Source organism: Globicephala melas, chromosome 8, assembly GCF_963455315.2.
Source record: "Globicephala melas chromosome 8, mGloMel1.2, whole genome shotgun sequence".
NCBI classification, from domain to species: Eukaryota; Metazoa; Chordata; class Mammalia; order Artiodactyla; family Delphinidae; genus Globicephala; species Globicephala melas.
The window spans coordinates 31170639-31192093 of record NC_083321.1 but is presented as its reverse complement, the minus strand read 5'-3'; the positions used below and the strand labels follow the sequence as shown (position 1 = coordinate 31192093).

The following is a 21455-nucleotide window of genomic DNA, read 5'->3' as shown; positions in this document are numbered from 1 at the left end:
AGACAAAAATCACACAAAGAAGCATACACATGCATGCTCAGAAAAAGAAAAAAATGAAAAATAAAAATAGATAAATAAATTAAATAAAAAATAATTCGAAAAATAAAAAAATTTGAAGTAAAAGAGGAGAGAAACCAAACCCATAAACAAATCCACCAATGATAATAAGCACTAAAAACTAAACTAAGAAAAACATAAAACCAGAAACAAATTAGATGCAGAAAGCAAATCCCAAGTCTAAGTTTGCTCCCAAAGTCTGCTGCCTCAGTTTTGAGAACATTCATTGTCTGTTCAGGTATTCTTCAAATGTGGGGTTTATCAAGTTGACTCTGGGGATTTAATCTGTTGCTCCTGAGGCTGCACAGAGAAATTTCCCTTTCTCTTCTTTGTTCATACAGGTACTGGGGTTCAGCTTTGTTTTGGCCCCGCCTCTGCATGTAGGCCGCCCTGAGCCTCTTCCATACCCAGACAGGAGGAGGTTAAAGCAGCAGCTGATTAGGGCTCTCTTGCTCCCTCAGGCCAGGGAGAGGGAAGGGTATGGTTCATAATTAGAATGCAGGGCAAGCCTGTGGCCACTGCCGTGACATTGCAACAGCCTGAGGCGAGCCATGTGTTCTCCCGGGGAAGTTGTCCCTGGATCATGGGACCCTGGCAGTGGCGGGCTGCACAGGCTCCCAGGGCGGGTGTGGGTGGTGACTTGTGCTTGCACACAGGATCCTTGGTGGCAGCTGCAGCAGCATTAGTGGTTCATGCCCGTCTCTGGGGTCTGAGCTGATAGTCGTGGCTCACACCCATCTCTGAAGCTCGTTTAGGCGGTGCTCTGCCTTCTGTGGGCACACTGGGAAGGAATCCCCTCTCCTCACGCACCCCAACACAATGGTCTCTTGCTTCTTAGGCACGTCCAGACTTTTTCCTGGACTACCTCTCAGCTAGCTGTGACACACTAGCCCGCTTCAGGCTGTCTTCACACGTCCAACCCCAGTCCTCTCCCTGGGATCTGACCTCCGAAGCCTGAGCCTTAGCTTCCGGCCCCCACCCACCATGGCAGGTGAGCAGACAAGACTCTCAGGCTGGTGAGTGCTGGTCAGCACCAATCCTTAGTGCAGAAATCTCTCCACTTTGCCCTCTGCACCCCTGCTGCTGCACTCTCTTTCATGGCTCTGAAGCTTCCCTCCCACCCACCCCCCATCACCACCAGTGAAGGGGCTCCCTAGTATGTAGAAACTTTAACTCCTTCACAGCTCCATCCCAGAGGTGCAGGTCCAGTCCCTATTCTTTTTTTTTTTTTGCAGTAGGCGGACCTCTCACTCTTGTGGCCTCTCCCATTGCGGAGCACAGGCTCTGGACACGCAGGGTCAGCGGCCATGGCTCACAGGCCTAGCCGCTCCACGGCATGTGGGATCTTCCTGGACTGGGGCATGAACCTGTGTCCCCTGCATCGGCAGGCAGACTCTCAACCACTGCGCCACCAGGGAAGCCTGACTTATTTATTTTATATCTGGAAGTTTGTACCTCTTGATCCCCTTCACCTATTTTGCACCCAACCAACTTGCCTCCTCTCTGGCAACCACCAATATGTTCTCTGTATCTATGAATCTGGTTTTCTTTTGCTTAATTTGTTTGTTTTGTGTTTTACAGTCCACATATAAGTGGAATTATATAAGTGAATTATGTAGTACTTGTCTTTGTCTTATTTCACTTAGCATAATATCGATGTTTTCCATCCATGTTGCCACAATTGGCAAGATTTCGTTCTTTTACTTATGGCTGAGTAATATTCCATTACATATATATACCACTTCTTTATCCATTCATCCACTGATGGACCCTTAGCTTGCTTCTGTATCTGGGTTATGGTAAATAATGCTATAGTGAACATAAGGGTGCATATCATTTTGAATTAGTGTTTTTGTTATCTTTGGACAGATACCCAAAAGCAAATTGCTGGATAAGATGAGAGTTCTATTTTTAATTTTTTGAAGAGTTTCCATACTGTTTTCCACAGTGGTTGCACCAATGTACATTTCCAGCAACAGTGTACAAGGGTTCCCTTTTTTCTGCTTTCTTGCCAAAACTTGCTGTTTCTTGTCTTTTTGATAATAGCCATTCTGACAGGTGTGAGGAGATACCTCATTGTGGTTTTGATTTGCATTTCCCTGATGAATAGTGACACTGAACATCTTTTCATGTGCTTATTGGCCATCTGTATGTTTTCTTTGGAAAAAATGTTTATTCATATCCTGTGCTCATTTTTTAATCAAGTTGTTTGTTTTTTTGATGTTGAGTTGTATGAGGTTTTATTATTTTTTGGATATTAACCCCTTATTAGATATATGATTTACAAATATTTTCTCTCAGTCAGTAGGTGTCTGTTTCTTTTGTTGATGATTTCTTTCACTGTGCAGAAGCTTTTAAGTTTAATGTAGCCCCATTTGTTTATTTTTGCTTTTTGCTGTTGAAGTCAGATCCAAAAAAATACATTGCTAAGACTGATGTCAAAGAGCTTACTACTTATGTTTTCTTCTAAGAGTTTTATGATTTCAGGTCTTAAACATTCAAATCTTTGATCCATTTTGAGGGATTTTGTTCTGTTCTGTTTTGTTTTTCATATATGGTATACAATGGTGCTACAATTTCATTCTTTTGTGTGTAACTGTCCAGTTTTTCCAACATCATTTATTGAAAAGACTGTCCTTTCCCCATTTGTATATGCTGTCCTCCTTTGTCATAAAATAATTAACCATATGTGCTTGGGTTAATTTCTGGGCTATCTATTCTGTTCCATTGATTTATGTGTCTTTTTTGTACCAGTGCTATACTGTTTTGATTACCTAGCTTTATCGTATAGTTTGAAATCAGGTAGCAGGGTATCTCAGCTTTGTTCTTTCTCAAGATTGCTTTGGCTATTTGGGGTCTATTTGGAGTCTCTTGTGGTTCCATACAAATTTGAGAATCATTTGTTCTAAGTCTGTGAAAAATACTATTGGAATTTTGATAGGGATTGCATTGAATCTGTAGATTGCTTTAGGTAGTATGAACATTTTAAAATTATTAATTCTTCCAATCCATGAGCATGGAATACCTTTCCATTTATTTGTGTCTTATTCAGTTGTTTTCATTAATGTATTGTAGTTTTCAGAGTACAGGTCTTTCATCTTTTTGATTTAATTTATTCCTAGGTATTTTATTCTTTGGAGTGCAATTGTAAGTGGGATTGTTTTCTTAATTTCTCTTTCTGATAGTTCATTATTAGTGTACAGAAACACAACAGATTTTTGTATAGTGATTTTGTATCATGAAATTTTAGTGAATTTATTAGTTTTAATAGTTTTTTGGTAGAGTTTTTAGAGTTTTCTATATATAATACCATATCATCTGCAAATAATGACAGTTTTACCTCTTCCTTTCTAATTTGGATGTATTTTATTTCTTTTTCTTGCCTAATTTCTCTGGCTAGGACTCCCAATACAATTTTAAGTAAAAGTGGTGAGAGTGGGCATCCTTGTCTTGTTTTTGATTTTAAAGGAAAAGTTTTCAGCTTTTCACCATTGAGATATTACCCGTGGGTTTGTAATGTATGTCCTTTATTATGTTGAGGCTCATTCTCTCTATAACTACTTTTTTGAGAGTTTTTTATCATAAATGAATATTGAATTTTGTCATATGCTTTTTCTGAATTTATTGAGATGATTATATGATTTGTATGCTTCATTTTGTTAATGTGGTTTGATTTGTGAATGTTGAACCATTCTTGCATCTTTGGAATAAATCCCAGTTGATCATGGTGTATTATCCTTTTAATGTATTGTTGAATTTTGTTTTCTAGTATTTTGTTGAGGATTTTTGCATCTATTTTCATTAGGGATATTGGTCTGTAATTTTCTTTCTTTGTGGTGTCCTCTGGTTTTGGTATCAGGGTAATGCTGTCCTTGTAAAATAAGTTTGGAAGTGTTCCTTCCTTCCTCTTTTTGGAGTTTGAGGAGCATAAATATTAAATCTTTGAATGTTTGGTAGAATTCACCAGTGAAGCCATCTGGAGCTATACTTTTTTGTTGTTGTTGTTCTTGGGAGAGTTTTGATTGCTGATTCAATCTTCTTAGTAGAAATTGGCCTATTCAGATTTTTATTTCTTTATGGTTCAGTCTTGGAAAACTGTATGCTTCTAGGAATTAATCCATTTCCTCCATGTTGTCCAATTTGTTGGCATAAAATGTTCATATTAGTTGCTTATGAGCCTTTGTATTTCTGTGATATCAGTTGTAACTTCTCTTTCATTTCTGTTTTTACTTATTTGAGCCCTCTCTTTTTATCTTGGTGAGTCTAGCTAAAGGTTTGCCAATTTCATCTTTTCAAGGAGCCAGCTCTTATTTTCATTGATCTTTTCTATTGTCTTTTTAGTCTCTATTTACTTCCACTCGATTTTCTTATTTCTTTCCCTTTACTAACTTTGGGTTGTGTTTCTTTTTCTTCTTCTAGTTTGTTTAGTGTAAAGTTAGATTGTTTATTTGAGTTTCTTGGGTTTTTGTATGTTTCTTCAGGTAGGCTTGCATTGCTATGAACTTCCCTCTTAGAAATGCTTTTACTACATTCCATAGATTTTGAATGTTCATATTCATAATGTTCATTTATGTCATATTTATGTTTTCATTTTGTCTCTAGGTATTTTTTTAATTTATCCTTTGATTTTTTTTTGATGACCCAGTGGTTTTTCAGTAGCATATTGTTTAATCTCCACATATTACTGGTTTTCTAGTTCTCTTCATGTAATTGATTTCTAGTTTCATGCTGTTGTGGTCAGAAAAGATACTTGATATGATTTCAATAATCTTAAATTTTTTGAGACTTGTTTTGTGACCTAACATGTGATATATTCTGAGAATGTTCTGTGTGTGCTTTAGAAGAATGTGTATTCTGTTGCTTTTGGATGGAATGTTTTGCACATATCAATTAAGCCCACCTAGTATAATATGTCATTTAAGGCCAATGTTTTCTTATTGATTTTCTAACCAAATGATCTATCCATTGATGCAAGTGGAGTGTTAAAATTCAATACTATTATTGTATTTTATTATTTCTCCATTTAGGTCTCTTAATATTTGCTTTATATATTTTGGTGCTACTATGTTCAGTGCTTATATATTTATAGATGTTATATCCTCTTGTTGGATTGTCCCCTTTATCATTATGTAATGCCCTTCTCTGTCTTTTATTACAGTTTTTGTTTTAAAGTCTATTTTGTCTGATATGAGTACAGCTACATAAGCTTTCTTTTTGTTTCCATTTGCATGGAATATTTTTCTTTTCAGCTCTTAACTTTCATTTTGTGTATGTCCTTCATTCTGAAGTGAGTCTCTCATAGGCAGCATATAGATGAGTCTGGTTCTTTATCCATTCAGCCATTCTATGCCTATAGATTGGAGCATTTAGTCTATTTACATTTAAAGTAATTATTGATCGTATGTACTTTTTTGCCATTTTTGTCAATTTTTTTCTGGCTGTTTTTGTAGTTCCTCTCTGTTTGTTTATTCTACTCTTTCTCTCTTCCCTTGTGGTTTGATGATTTTCTTTAGTGTTTTGTTTAGGCTCCTTTCTCCTTTTCTTTTGTGTATCTACTATAAGTAGATACATAGCAGTCTAAGTTGCTAGCAACTTAAATTTGAACATGTTCCAAAGTTCTACATTTTTATCCCCCAACCTTGTTTTTTATGTCACATTTTATATCTTTTGAATTTTTAACTAATTTTTATACTTTTAGTTAATTTTACTACTTTTGTCTTTAACTTTCTTACTAGATTTATAAGTGATTAATTCACTACCTTTTCTATATATTTACCTTTGCCAGTGAGATTTTTACTTTTATGTTTCCTCCAAGGGAAGAAATCTCATTTAGCACCTAGTTTCAGGCTGATTGAAAACCATGCCCTCAGGCAGCATCTTTTAATGTATGCAAATACATACAGTTTCTATGGGGCCGCAATCCTAAACCTTACTGGTCTTTAGACCAGGAGATCTGAGGGTGGCCTTAGGGGACAGTTACAAATATCAGGGCTCCAGGTAAGTGTATAAGATATTATCAAGTTGTAGTGATGCAAAGGGGTTGCACAATGTTGCTGTCTCCCTGCTTATCTCCCTGCTTCCCTGGAAGTACCTCCACAGCCTCTAGGTGTGTGGGAAAACTTAAGCCTGTCACTCAGGCTGAAGCTCCAGCATAAATAAATAGGCTTTTTCACAGGAAGATGGGGGTGGTTTCAGTCTGCTCTCTGTGCCGTGCCCTGAGGGTGGTTGCCTGCCAAGAATTGTCTCTGATTGTTACAGTCCAGTGGAGACCAGGTTGGCCACCAGGGTCACCTGATCAATAAATACCACCAGAGCGCCTGCTGGCTTTTCTGAGGCAACTAGAGTGTAGGAAGCCGGGCACTCTTGCAGGCTTTAGGAAGAGAGAAAATGCCTTGACTGTGCCTGCTTGCAGGCTTCAGTGATACAGTGGGAGAATGCCTTGTAGAGCTTTGGAATATGTTCAAATTTAAGTTGCTATCAACTTAAAATAGACTGTTATGTGCATAGGATGTTATATGTGAGCCTCTTGGTAACCACAAAGCAAAAACTTACAGTAGATACAGAAAAGAAAAGGAGAAAGGAATCTAAACATAACACTAAAGACAATCATCAAACCACAAGGGAAGAATGCTGTGACTGCTCTTGTTCCCTGGTCCCAGACAGCAAGCAAGTGTCACAACTGCCTGAGCTTTTTGGTTTCAGCAAGGCAGTGAGACAGTGCAGTGACTGCTTGCCCCACCTGTCTTAGCAAGGCAGCAGGAGGCTTTGACTTGCCTGCCTGTACTAGCAGGGCAGGTAGAGAGTACAAAAATGGTGTCCACCAACACCTCTGGGGAGAGATTTCAACTATCTCCTGCCCTTCCAGCAGATGCTTTAAGATTAGCAAGTGAATCTCCTTCACATTACAGTCTAGGCACTTTTTAAACTGCTGCTGTTGTGAGGGATCCTGGGGTGAATGAGACCACATGCAAGCCCTTTAAAAGGTGAATCTCAGTTCCCTGTGGCCCTTTGGGCCCCTTGTATGTATTCCTGTTTGTTTCCTAGCTAGGTATTTTGGGGGCTTGTCTTTCTGGTGCAGATACGAAGGGCTGGGGTGCCTCGTGCAGGGCACAAATCCCTTGTTCCTCTGAGAAAAGTGCTGAGCTGGGGAGATCCCTCCCTGTTGTTTGTCACTGCGCTGGGATTGAAATTTTGGCAAGACTGTCAAATATGTTCTCTCCTACCTGTCTTGATGTCTTTTATCTTGTGTCTTGGAGGAGCAGTTCATCTAGTTTTCAGGTCTTTCTCAGAAGAAAATGACACGTACGTAACTGTAGATTTGATGTGTACCCAGGAAGAGGTGAGTCCTGGTTCTTCTTATGCTGCCATCTTGGACTTAATTTTATTTTAATCTTCAACCTCAACTACTTTGGCAGTCCTAAAACACGTTACCATTAGTAATGAATGGGAAGGTTACATAGTGGCAAATAAGTGGGGACCAACTAATAAGATCACCCACACATATTTAAAATTGTTCAAGAGTTACATCATCCACTTCCAGAGCCTTAAGCAGTTATAATACAATGTAACAGCATAATGAAATGAAATAGCATTATAATAAAGAAGAATGGTTGAGCTGGAATAATTTGGTTATTAAAATTATACTCCCAGAGATGACTCTAAAGTTTATGTTGCAATCTTAGTAGCCTGCTGTATTGATCACCTCCAGTTTTGAGCTGGTGCTGGTTTGCAAACAAAATTTAGAAGACTTTATGGATTCCCACTTGTCTCAACAGAAGTTTTTATTATAAATAATGTTATTGGTGATTGTAAAAGAGATATTTAGATTAAATTTTAAATTGTTCATTGGCATACTCAAGGTAAGTACCTTGTTTCCTACCCACTTAGGCTTAAAAGGGAAGATAAGCCTTTTTTGGTTGCTCCAAATTACATAATTTGTTTTGTGGATTCTAAACATTAGAATTATGAATTTAAAGAAAGATCAAAGGAAGGGAATATATATTTCTTCAGTACCTTATGTGTACAAGTCACATAGATTATTCCATTTAATCCTTGGAATGAGAAGATTTATTATCCCAAATTTTCATATTAAGAAACTGACCCACTGTCACTCAGCTAATAATTGGCATAACCAGAATTTTAACTTGGGTTTCATGGAACCAATATTATTTCTCTTTCCGTTACATTAGGCTCCTTGTTTCAAGATACTAAATGATTTTCTTAAGCTTTGAGAATCTTGGTTTCTTGGTTGTTGTTTTTTTTGTTTGTTTAATGTAATGGTTTTATTGAGATACAATTCACCTTAACCATACAATTCACCCACTCAAAGTAGTGGGTGAAAATTCAGTGGTTTTTAGCATATTCTCAAAGGTATGCACCCATCACTACAGTCAATTTAGATCATTCCTGTCACCTCAAAAAGAAATCCCCCACCTATTAGCAGTCAACTGTTATTGCAAGCCCAATGCCCCAAGCTGTAGGTAATAACAATTTACTTTCTGTCTCTATAGATTATTCTGAAAAGTTCATAAAAAAATGGAATCATACAATATTTGAACCTCTGTGACTGGCTTTTTTCACCTGGCATAATGTTTCCAGGGTTCATCCATGTTTTTGCATTAATCAGTACTTCAGTCCTTTCTATTGCTGAATAATATTCCATGGTATGGATAAACTGTATTTTATTTATTTGTTCATCAGATGATGGACATTTTGATTTTAGTTTCCACTTTCTGGCTATTATGAATAATGCTTCTACAAGCATTTGTGTACAATTTTTTTGTGAAATTATGTTTTCATTTCTCTTGAGTGTTATACCTATATCATATGGTAACTCTATGTTAAAAGTTTTGAAGAACTGCCAGACTGTTTTCCACAGCAGCTGCACCATTTTTCATTCCCACCAACAGTGTATGAAGGTTCAATTTCTCAACGTTCTCACCAACACTTGTTATGGTCTTTCTTTTTGATAATACCCATCCTAGTGAGTTTGAAGTGGTCTCATTGTGGGTTTGATTTGCATTTCCCTGAGAGCTAGTAATGTTGAGCATCTTTTCGTGTGTTTGGTTATTTTTGTTTATTTGTTTTGTTTTTTTTGCCACTTGTATATGTTTTTCAGAGAAATGTCTATCCAGATCTTTTGCCCATTCTTAAACTGGGTTGTTTGTCTATTATTGAGTTGTAAGAGTTATATATACATATACAAGTCCCTTATCAGATATATGATTTGCAAACTTTTTCTCATATTCTGTAGGTTGTCTCTCTTTCTTGATGATATTCTTTAAAGTACACATTTTTAATTTTGATGAAATACAATTTATTTTTTAAAGGGTGTATGTCTTCCTACTGGAGAGCAACAATAGTTCCGTTTTTCATAATCAAAATTATCTGTTTTCTACTGTACCAGAAAGTTGTTAGATGTTTTTGTTTTTTGAAAGTCTGTTTTTCTTAATTATCAGACTTCCTGGATTTTAAAGACACTATCAGTTGTGAAAAGCATCATCAAATTAATAAGCATTTTTAGGAAAAATGGATTGCTCCTATGTTAAATAATACATGGAATGTTGACCCCATCCTGATTTCAGAAATGCTAAAATGTGGGGGAAAAGCATCTTAGGATAATGAAATATGATATATATTTGGTATTGTAATTTAGTGTTATTGTTGAAATTATGCAGTTTGTTTGAAATTTAATTTATTTTTACCACATAGGGCAAATTTCATACAAATAAGGTCTGTGTCCTTGATCAGAACCAAAACACACTGGTAGGTTTTGTTTATATTTCAGATAATCCTTCTAATGGAAGAAGGATTAGCTCTATTAATCAAAATGCAGTGTGGTCCTCTTCACTGTCACTCTCAGATCTTAATACCAACTGCAATTTTTTTGAACTTCTACTATTTATAATACACATAAAATTCTGGCAAGAATAACAGAAAAAGTTCTGGGAGGAGGGGAAAACTACTATTCCTCTGCCAAAATAAGAGAATGTTTCACATTCTTTTCATACTGTAGTTTTCACTCTTTGTCCTTAAGTTTACATAGTTTTACAAAGTTGCACTCGGAAGGGGATGCATATTTGAAATAAAATATATCAAAATAGAAGAAAAGTAGCTTTTTAACTTAATAGTATACATTAAGCATTCCTATATGTTGTCAGTCTGTAAAATTAGCAATTTAACAGATGGAAAATAGTCCCACATATGAGTGTACCATCTATTCATCAATTTATTCAACAGACACTAAGTGCTTACAAAACGCTAAACAATGAGCTAAATAATGGGTATGTAGCAGTGAACGAAAGTCACCTCACCAATGGCACTTACAGTGAGAAGAGATAGATAACCGTCTATCAGCGCTCTCTCTATTTTTTTCTTTGTCTCTCATATAGGTACAAGCACAAATATATGCATGTAGAACATGTATATGTTCATTTGTATATATATATATATACATACATATGCACATGTATATATACATGTGTATATATAGCATAAACATATACATATGTTATATAGCTATGTTATAACAACGTCAGATGCTGATATATATGTACATATGTAGCGCATATGTTTTGCATATATGTGTATTATTTTATATCAGGTGCTGATAAAAGTAATAAAGCCTTATGAGAAGACAGAGAACTATAGAAGTTTCTATTTTAGAAACAGTGGTCAAGGAGAGATTCTCTGATGTGACATGAGCAGAACTCTGACTGGAAAAGGGATTGAGCATTCTTGACAGAGAGATGAGCAAGTTCAAAGGCCCTGTGGTGAGAGTATACTTAACATCAAGGAACCCAGTGCAGCTGGATTGGAGGAAGTGAGGGTAGGGTTGTAGGATAGGGATGAAATCTGGTAGTAAGGAGACAGATGATGCATACACGGTGTGTCATATTATGGAGTATGACTTTTACTTAGAGCTACAAAATTATTGGAAGGTTTTGAGTAAAGGTTAATGTGATTTAACTTAGGTTTTAAAAGGGCCACTCTGGCTGCCATGTAATAGGGGCACAAGATAGGAACAGATCAGTTAGGAAGACTCTTACAGACTTCTACTCAAGAGATAGTGATGGCTTGGATTAAGAAACTGTTATCAAGTATTGACAAATGATCTGTTTCTAGATATAATTTGAAGATAGTTCAGGTAAGATTTGCTGAGCATTTAAATCCATTTAGTTATTCAACAAATATATATTGAATGGCAACTAAGTGCCCTTAGTTGTTCTAGATGTTAGGGATGAAGCAGTAAACAAAAAGACAACAAAAGTGAACAAAGTGAAAACCCAGCACCCAAATACCTTGCTGAAGGAAACAGATAATAAATGAAGATAAGTAAGTGAAAACGTACAGCATGTTAGGTAGTGATATATGCTAAAGAGTAAAGCAAAGCAGAAAAATGATGCTTTGTGCTAAGTCAACAGAATTTACTTAAGGATCAGACATGGGGATAAGAGAAAATGAGGAGTCAGGATTTTGGCCTATGTAACTGGAAGAATTGAGTTGCTGTTTATTAAGGTGGCAGTGGTCTCTGTAGTATAGTATCCATAGGCTTGGTGAACATGCTTGTGAACATAGGTTTTCTTTCTTTTAGATTATAACTTTAGGATTACTCTCCAGTCATTCTGTTTAAAACATATTGACACATTTTGTTCCAAAGGTTTTACTAACTTACGTTGGTATAGAAAATAAATGATGATACCAGTTTCCCTAGAATCTTTCCAGCAATGGGTATTTTAATTAAAAACAAAAGATGCAAAAGAATATTTATGTACTAGCATAAAAGAGTACCATTTTTATTTAAATTATTGGTCACAGAGAATATTAAACCACATAAAAATAAATGTTTTTACTAAATTTGTTTCACTTTTTATTACTTGTCTGTTGATAGTCTTTATCATTATCTATTGGGATATTAATATTTATGTATACATCATTGTCAGCTTCAGGAAGCTAGAGAGCTATGTCTATAATCTAGAAATTTCACCCATTTTTCATTCAACAAGTATACTGCATTTTTTAATAACCCACTTCTTTTTTCATTTGTAAATATTTTGTTGCCTCAAAGTTTCCAAAACCATCATCTGTCCAATACTACAAGAAGCAATGTTACATAGTAGCTGGGGATGTAAGGTTTAGAGCCAGATTTCCTGGACTCTAATTCTGCCATACACTAAATGTGATATCCTAGGTAACTGCCTAAATTTCCTCATGCTGATGGAGGCTGGTAACAATACCTTTAAAGGATTTAGTAAAATATTATGTGAAAAATGGCACCCTTCCCATTGCTCAAGCCAAAAACGTTAGGATTATTGTTGAAGTCTCTCTTTCATACACCATGACCAATAGAATTCTGTTAGTTTTCCCTTAAAAATATATTCTCAATCTGATCATTTCTCAGTCTTGCTACTACCCTGATGCAAACCACATCCTCTCTCCCTGATTGTTGCAATAGCTCCTGACTAGTCTCTTTGCCTTTGCCATTGGCCCCTTCAACCTATCTTCATCTCAGCAGTCAGAGTAATTTTGTTAAAATCTAAGAGAGATGATGTCATCCTCTGCTCAAATTCATCCAGTGGCACTCTGTTTAACTCAGGATGAAAACCAAAATCTTTCTAATGGCCCCAATCCTGATGTGCTCCCACTTCCTCCATTACCACTCTACAGGATATTCTGCCACCCTCACCCTTGCTCACTCCTCACTGCCACACTGATCTCCTTGTCTGTGAACAGACAAGGAAAGCATGCTCCCACCTCAGGGCCTTTGCATTTGTTGTACCCTTTGCCTGTGATGATATTACCAATTGGCATTTTTGCTCCAATTTTACCTCAGGGAAGCCATTCTTAAAGAATTTTATTTAAAATTGCAAATTTCTGCCCTTCCCATACTCTTTATCTCCCTACCCTTTATATTTCTTTATTGACGACATGACCTTCTAATATGTAAGTGGTATATTTGTTCTTTCCTTAATTTCATCACTGTCGACTTCATGAAGGTAAAGATTTTTGTTCATTGTGGTTCCTACTGTATCCTCAACCTGGAATAGTCCCTGGTACACTGCACGGCAGAACTCAATATATTAATTTAATGAATGAAGGATACCTGATACATTAAGTAATTATTAGCTATCCATGTTAAAAAACATTAGCTGTAAGTAATAGTGTGTATAAAGTTAGTGTGAGAAAAAAATCAAGTATTTTAAAAAAGAACACAAACAACTTTAAGAACTTTCTATATTCAGGAATAATACATACTAAGTCACTAAGGATAGAGATTTCTAGTTTCTAAGCTGAGGAACATTGTATGAACATTGTGAAAGACAGTGGTACCATTTACATTATGAGGACAGGAGTTTGCAATCTTCATAGTAGTAAAAAAAAAAAAAAAGAAAACTATTGTTATATAACAGAAGAATCCTTTTGTGTAATGTCAAGGAAAATGACAATAAGAAAGATAAACATATCTACATTCCTAACAATAAAAGGGAATTTAAAATTATATCATTTAGGATCAAGATTTTCCAAAATAAGTACATTTTTTCCTTCTTCTTTTAATTAACTCAGCTACTAATGATCAAGCTGTACTGGACTCTGTAGTAAATTAAAAAAACAAATAATTAAGAGAACATGGCCCTAGGAGAATTTTTTCTAAATTCAGAAAAATAAAAGGAGCCATTCAAAGAAAAAATGCAAGGAAGGAAAAGACGAAGAGAGAGGACAAGGGAGGAAGAGAGGGAAAAGAAAAGAAAAGAGGGAGAAAAAGGGGGAAAATATGATGCAGTTTGGAAGAGAAAAATGAGCAGTTCTAGTTGGGGCCTTGGGGCAAGAAGGAACAGAAGAAGATTTGAAAAGTTTTTGTGAAATTTGTGGCATTTGGCACGTCTTTTAAAACTGAGCTTTCCTCCAGCAAGATGATGATGTAGGTATGTTCTTATTCCAGGAATGTCTGTGTCATAAGAATTAAAGACAAAGAAAAGAAAGAAAGTCAAACTAAATGACATTTTAAAACCTCTGCATAAAAATTAAATTGTGAGTGGAATAAGATTTAAATGAGTGAAAAACTTCTATAAATTTTATTTACTGTGTTCCATGGGAAATGAAATGCATTAATTAACATAAATGGAATTTTATCTTTTATAAACATTAAATTAGTAATCAAATAACTTTTAGAGTTTGAGGACTCTGAGAACTTCTTCAAAAATCTCTGGTTTACAGATGAAGAAATAGATTCTCAGGGAAAGGAAATTACTTGGTTAGGACATGGCAGATTTAGGATGAGAAATGATGGTCTTGTGACCCACAGGCCAGTGCACTCTCCTCAATAGCATATGCCGTTTACCTATTGCTGTTTACACTTTTTACTTTCTCCATCTAGACCATTCTTCCTCCACTTTACCTGTGTGACTTACTGCCTCACCTCATCGGGTCTTTACTCAAATGTTACTACAATCCTCTGTACTAAAATAACATCTGTTCTCTCCACCTTGTACACCTGCATCTTTCCTCCTTACTGTATTTTTCTCCAATGCACTGACCACAAAGCATACCTAATATTTTATGTATTTTTGGTTGTTGCTTATTGTTTTTTCTTCTCTTACTTGAATCTTCCATGAAGGCAGGGTTCTGTTTCCTGCTATATGTCCTAAAAGAATATCTGGCATATCATAGGTGTTTAATAAATAATTGTTAAATAAATGAAATGTAATCTAGGGAAACATTATAGTATTGATATATTCACAAACATCAGCTTCAGAGTCAATCTGGATGTTTTTGATGCACCCCCTACTGGTTTAGTGATTTTGCCATGCTACTTAATTTCCATATGCCTTAGTTTATTATTAAGGGTAGGTAAAAATCGTACACACTTCATAGAGTTGTTATAAGGATTAAAGGAAATTATATGTGTAAAGTTTTGGGCTCTTAATATGTGCTCAGCAAATGTTAACCATCAATCAGTGATAGCTATTATTAATAGCTGTAGGTATAACTCAAATGCCTAGAGCATTTTAACATAATTGGTAATTAATTATATCCTAAGATGTACTGTGATCTGTTCCTTCTTAGTTCATACTACTGCTAATAACCTGATACTGCTAGCTGTGCATCACATTCCATATGTTATAACAGATTTTAAGCATTACTAATAAAAGAAACTAATGCATGTAGTGTAAACAAAATTATTTTATTTTGTTATAATGCTAAGTCACACAACTGAACTCTTGAAAACACTATATATAGTTGTCTGTGTCAAAATTCGTTGTTGATAAGTATGAACATATTGAATAAAATAATTCCAAAACATTTTAATTTATTTGAAAAGACTAAATATTTAAGAATCTTTTTGAATTTGAAGAGATACTTGTATCACCTGGAACACAAATCCCAACCACCATGGATATTTCCTATTTTATACTCTTTTACATTGATTATAGCTTGCTCGTTATTCTTATAAGTTCTTACATGTTATTTATGTTTGTGGTTTACCCTTTCTGATTATTCCAGTGGTAATTGCCATATTTCAATATTCTTCCTCCTTTTTTGATGTTGTGGTTTCATTTCAATCTCCTAATATTTTTTAAATCTTTCTTGTAAAGTTTGTTAGCTTTTCTTCTATGATTTCTCAGACTTCTTACTGTCTTCAAATTCACATTTATAAAACTGCAAATTTTTAAAAAATAAATGACCAAAATCAATAGTTTTTTTTAATTCAGCAAATAAATGCTTAAAATTTGCTTTAAAAACAAATTTCTATTGAATTTGAATTCTGTTCTATTGAATTCTTGCAAATACCTCGATCTTCAAGTTCAAAAGAAATGATGTGTCCAATGGCGTTTGCATGACTCTAATTTTGTTTTCAAAAAGTTTAAGTACATTATATAACAGAGATGCATTTAATTTTTTTGCAAGTTACTGGAGTGTTGACATTAATCCAATAACAGGCAAGAGTCCTTGTTACTACCATTTTTTGCTTATTTATTAGATGCATGGGTCATATGAAAATTATACCTGGTTACCTTGGGAAAACATGAAAAAACAGAGCTTAGTATATTTAAAGAGAGAGAAAAGGAAGAAGGATAAAAATGGATGTAATTTTCTCTTTCTCTTTTCTAGCCCTAGGAAAAGATAAGGATTACACGGATGAATCAGAACATGCTAATTATGACCGATCTCGCCTCATTAAAGACTTTGTCCCCCAAAATAATTCTGAACCCAAGCCCAGATTGCCTAAGGTAATGCAAACTAAACAATCAGTAAGTCATTTGAAGACTCTAACTTCTAAATCCATTCAGTTCTTTTCAATTTTAATCGATATTGTGCTGGAGAGAATAAGAGGCCACACAGGTTAATATATATCTTAATGACTTAAAATTGAAAAGTTATGTGTAGACATCGTATTCATTTATACTATCAAACAGAATTATACATTCTGAAACATGAAATTATTCAGTAATATTTTCTTTAGAGGCTTATTCCTTCATGTTTCTTGTTTTTTGAAAGGCACCATGTTTTAATGAGAACATGGATTTTAGTAACAAGTGGACAAAGATTTGAATTACAGTTCCAGTACTTATAGTTGTGGTAACTTGGCAGGTTAATTAAGCTCATTTAGCCTTGTTTTCATCATCTGTAGAATTAGAATCATGTGGTCTACTTGACAAAATTTTTTGTTTTTCTTTCAGTTTTATTGAAATATAATTGACACAGCACTTTATAAGTTTAAGGTGTACAGTATAATTTTTTTACTTACATACATCATGAAATGATTACCAGAATAAGTTCAGTGAACATCCATTGTCTCATATAGATGCAAAATCAAACAAAGAGAAATATATATATATATTTTTCTTTTAATAAGAACTCTTAGAATTTACTCTCTTAACAGCTTTCATATACGGCATACAGCAGCGTTCATCACAGTTATCATGTTTTATCCTTACATCCCTAGTACTTAATTATCTTATAACTGGAAGTTTTTACCTTGTAACTGCCTTCATCCAATTCCCCCTCACCCACTCCCCACCTCTATTAACTATAAATCTAATCTCTTTTTCTATGAGATTCTTTGTTTTTAAAGTATGACTGACCTACAACGTGATGTTGGTTTCTATTACACAACAGTGATTTGGTATTTTTATACGTTTCAAAATGATCACCATGATAAGTCTAGTTATGATATGTCACCTTATAAAGATATTACATACTTATTGACTATATTCCCCACACTGTATATTTCATACCCATGACTCATTTATTTTTCAACTGGAAGTTTGTACCTCTTAATCTCCCTCACTTATTTCTTTCCTCCCCTCATCCCCTTCCTGTCTGGCAACCACCTGTTTGTTCTATCTATAGCTCTGTTTCTGTTTTATATTTGTTCATTTGTTTTGTTTTTTAGATTCCACATATAAGTGAAATCATACAGTATTTTTCTTTCTCTGTCTGACTTATTTCACTAAGCATAATACCCTCTAGGTCCATCCATGTTGTCACAAATGGCAAGATTTCATTCTTCTTATGGTTAAGTAGTATTCCATATAATATATATACCACATCTTCATTATCCATTCATCTATTGATGGGCATGTAGGTTGCTTCCACATCTTGGCAATTGTAAATAAGGGTGCAATGAACATAGGGGTGCATATATCTTTTCTAATTAGTGTTTTTGTTTTCTTCAGGCAAATACCCAGGAGTGGTATTGCTGTATCATATGGCAGTTCGATTTTAAATTTTTTGAGGAGTCTCCATACTGTTTTCCCATAGTAGCTGCACCAGTTTACATTTCCAATAAAAGTGCACAAGTGTCCCCTTTTCCCCACATTCTTGCCAACAATTGTTATTTGTTGTCTTTTTGCTAACAGCCATTCTGACATGTGTGAGGTGATATCTCATTGTCATTTTGATCTGCATTTCTCTGATAATTACTGATGCTGAGTATCTTTTCATGTACCTGTTGGCCATCTGTATGTCTTCTTTGGAAAAATGTCTATTCAAATCCTCTGCCCATTTTTTAACAGGATTTTTTTGTTTTTTTGATATGAGTTCTTTGTGTATTTTGGATATTAACCACTTATTGGAAATATTGTTTGCAAATGTCTTCTCTCATTCAGTAGGTAGCCTTTTTATTTTGTTGATAGTTTATTTTACTGTGCAAAAGCTTTTTAATATAATGTAGTCCCATTTGTTTATTTTTTATTTTGTTTCCCTTGCCTAAGGAGACATATTCAGAAAATATTGTTGAGACTGATGTCAAAGAACATACTGCCTATATTTTGTCCTAGAAGTTTCATGGCTTCAGGTCTTACATTTAAGTCTTTAATTCATTTTAATTTATTTTTGTGCATGGTGTGAGAAAGCAGTCCAGTTTAATTTTTTTGCATGTAGTTGTCCAGTTTTCCCAACATCATTTATTGGAGAGACTGTCTTTTCCCATTGTATATTCTTGTTTCCTTTGTCACAGAATCATTGCCCATACAAGTGTGGGTTAATTACTGGGCTGTCTATTCTGTTCCATTGATCTGTGTGTCTGTTTTTGTGCCAGTACCATACTGTTTTGATTATTTTAGCTTTGTACTATAGTTTGAAATCACATAGCATGATAACTCCAGCTTTTCTTTCTCAAGATTGTTTTTGGCTATTTGGGGTCTTTTATGTTTCCATACATATTTTAGAATTATTTATTCTAGTTCTGTGAAAAATGCCATTGATATTTTGATAGGGGTTGCATTGAATCCATAGAATGCCTTGATTAGTATGGTCTTTTTTTTTTTTTTTTTTTTTTTTTTTTGTGGTACGCGAGCCTCTCACTGTTGTGGCCTCTCCCATTGTGGAACACAGGCTCCGGACGCACAGGCTCAGTGGCCATGGCTCACGGGCCCAGCCGCTCTGCGGCACGTGGGATCCTCCCGGACCGGGGTACAAACCCGTGTCCCGTGCATCAGCAGGCGGACTCTCAACCACTGCGCCACCAGGGAAGCCCTATGGTCATTTTAACAATATTAATTCTTTCAATCCATGAGCATTGTATAACTTTCCATCTGTTTGTGTGGCCTTCAATTACTTTCATCAGTGTCAGCTTTACAATTATAAGCCTTTTACACTGTTAGGTAGATTTATTCCTAGGTGTTTTATTCTTTTTGATGCAGTTGTAAATGTGATTTTTTAAAATTTCTCTTTCTGGTAGTTTGTTGTTAGTGTATAGAAATGCAACATATTTCCATATATTAATTTTGTATCCTGCAACTTTTCAGAATTCATTGATGAGTTCTAGTAGTTTTTTTGGGTGGTATCTTTAGGATTTTCTATGTACAGTATCATATCACCTGCAAATATTGGTAGTTTTACTTCTTCCTTTCCAATTTGGATTCCGTTTATTTATTTTTATTTTCTGATTGCTGCAGCTAGGACTTCCAATACTACGTTGAATAAAAGTGGTGAGAATGAGCAGCCTTGTCTTGTCCCTGATCTTAGAATCAATGCTTTCGGCTTTTCATTGTTGAGTATGATGTTAGCTGTAGGTTTGTCATATATATTGAAGTATGTTCCCTCTATACCCATTTTGGTGGGAGGTTTTATTTTTTATTCTTATTCTTTTAGTAGATTTATTTATTTATTTATTTTTGGCTGCATTGGGTCTTCATTGCTGTGTGCGGGCATTCTCTAGTTGCGGCAAGTGGGGGCTACTCTTCGTTGTAGTGTGCAGGCTTCTCATTGCGGTGGCTTCTCTTGTTGCGGAGCACAGGCTCTAGGCGCGTGGGCTTCAGTAGTTGTGACATGCGGGCTCAGTAGTTGTGGCTCCTGGACTCTAGAACACAGGCTCAGTACTTGTGGTGCATGGGCTTAGTTGCTCTGCGGCATGTGGAATCTTCCTAGACCAGGGCTCGAACCCATGTTCCCCGCATTGGCAGGCAGCTTCTTAACCACTGTACCACCAGCAAGTCCCTGGTAGGAGTTTTTATCATAAATGGATGTTGAATTTTGTTGAAAGCTTTTGCTGAATCTATGGAGCTGATCATATGATTTTTATTTTTCAGTTTGTTAATGTGGTGTATCACATTGATTGGTTTACAGATATTGAACTATATGGAAGGTTTTTATAACAACTTGGAGGTTGAGAACACCTCATTGAAACTATAGTTCATCAGCAAATGAGTCCCTGGGTTGGGGTTTCGTTTTAAAAATCCCTGGCTCCAGCAATCCCACCATTCCTAAAATTCTCTTGCGGATTCTTCAAAGCATCTGAATATGGTCATCCAGCACCGAATACCATCCCCTTTTGATACTTTTCAATAGAAATTCTGACTCAGTCCAAGCTCACTTTTTAAAAATTGCTTCTTATTGATTAAAGTGGGAATGACTTTTTAAAAGAAATTTGGATATTAAATGCAATTTAACCCAAGGAATGACTTAGCTTTTGGTTATCACTGCATGGACAATAGCCAATAATCACTTCCCTGAAAATATCTTTTTCTGTGATGTTTGATTTAGTTTGACCTGGATTAATTTTTCAAATCCCTTCATTAGTCACCATCAATGTGTTAGTGAAGAAATATGGCACAATTTAAACATTACTCTTATAATGATTCTGAACTGTAGTAAGTAGATACAGAAATAAATGTTTGTGTGAGATTTATTCATTCCTCTTTGGTTTGGTTTTGTTAAAGTGGGTTTACAATTTTATGCTGATAATACTTAGGTTATCTTCACAGATCAGGAGTTTCTCTCTCTCTGTTTACTTCATCTGCCTCCCTATGTCTCTCTGATTGGCATAGGAGAGTCTCTCCTATCTGTAAAGCATTGTTTCAAGAGACCTGAGCCTGAGACAAATTATAAGAAAAGTTGAGAAAAAGCAGATGTTGTTCCTTAAGGTACTTATTGCACCAGTGAATGGGAAGACAAACACGATATGTTTCACATAATTAGAAAATGAACTAAGATTAAGTAAAATTTGTGTTATCAGCTTCTCTAAAATTTAGCACATGCCACCAATGATACCCGCCACTTCATTTCTGCTCAACAGTAGCCATTTCCCAAATCTTGCTTTGACTGACTTGAACTTTAGAATAGTAAAGTTAAGAAGAAATAGTTAAACCTGCATGCATGTTTTGTTCTTGACAGAAAAATAAGAGAATAATGTGTGATGATGGTAACATACCACAGCTGTTCAATCCAAGAAATCCTAGCCTAATGTCCTGTTAGTCTTACTGCACTTCTATTCAAATTTGAAAATGTAATGCATCACCTAGATGCTTTTGGATTCACTCTTTTAGTGTCTATATAAATATGTCCACTTTTATCCATTTCATAGGTTAGGGTGCAGCACAAATCCAATTTGCACAAATGGTTCTATTCCAAAAAAAAAAAAAAAGATATTTAAAATCCATTTAACTAGGCTACCT

At 35.3% G+C, this 21455-nt stretch overlaps 2 protein-coding genes across 2 annotated transcripts in view; one reads left to right on the top strand and one right to left on the bottom strand.

Annotated features, from left to right (window-relative positions):
- Positions 1-21455, top strand: part of ANO3 (anoctamin 3) — a 275901-nt gene that overhangs the window by 86425 nt on the left and 168021 nt on the right. Inside the window, exon 4 of the mRNA XM_060303399.1 lies at positions 16168-16286. Coding sequence (XP_060159382.1) covers positions 16168-16286 — 119 coding nt within the window. The remainder of the gene's footprint in view (positions 1-16167; positions 16287-21455) is intronic.
- Positions 13674-21455, bottom strand: part of MUC15 (mucin 15, cell surface associated) — a 107351-nt gene continuing 99569 nt past the window's right edge. The window contains exon 3 of the mRNA XM_060303401.1: positions 13674-14002. Coding sequence (XP_060159384.1) covers positions 13674-14002 — 329 coding nt within the window. The remainder of the gene's footprint in view (positions 14003-21455) is intronic.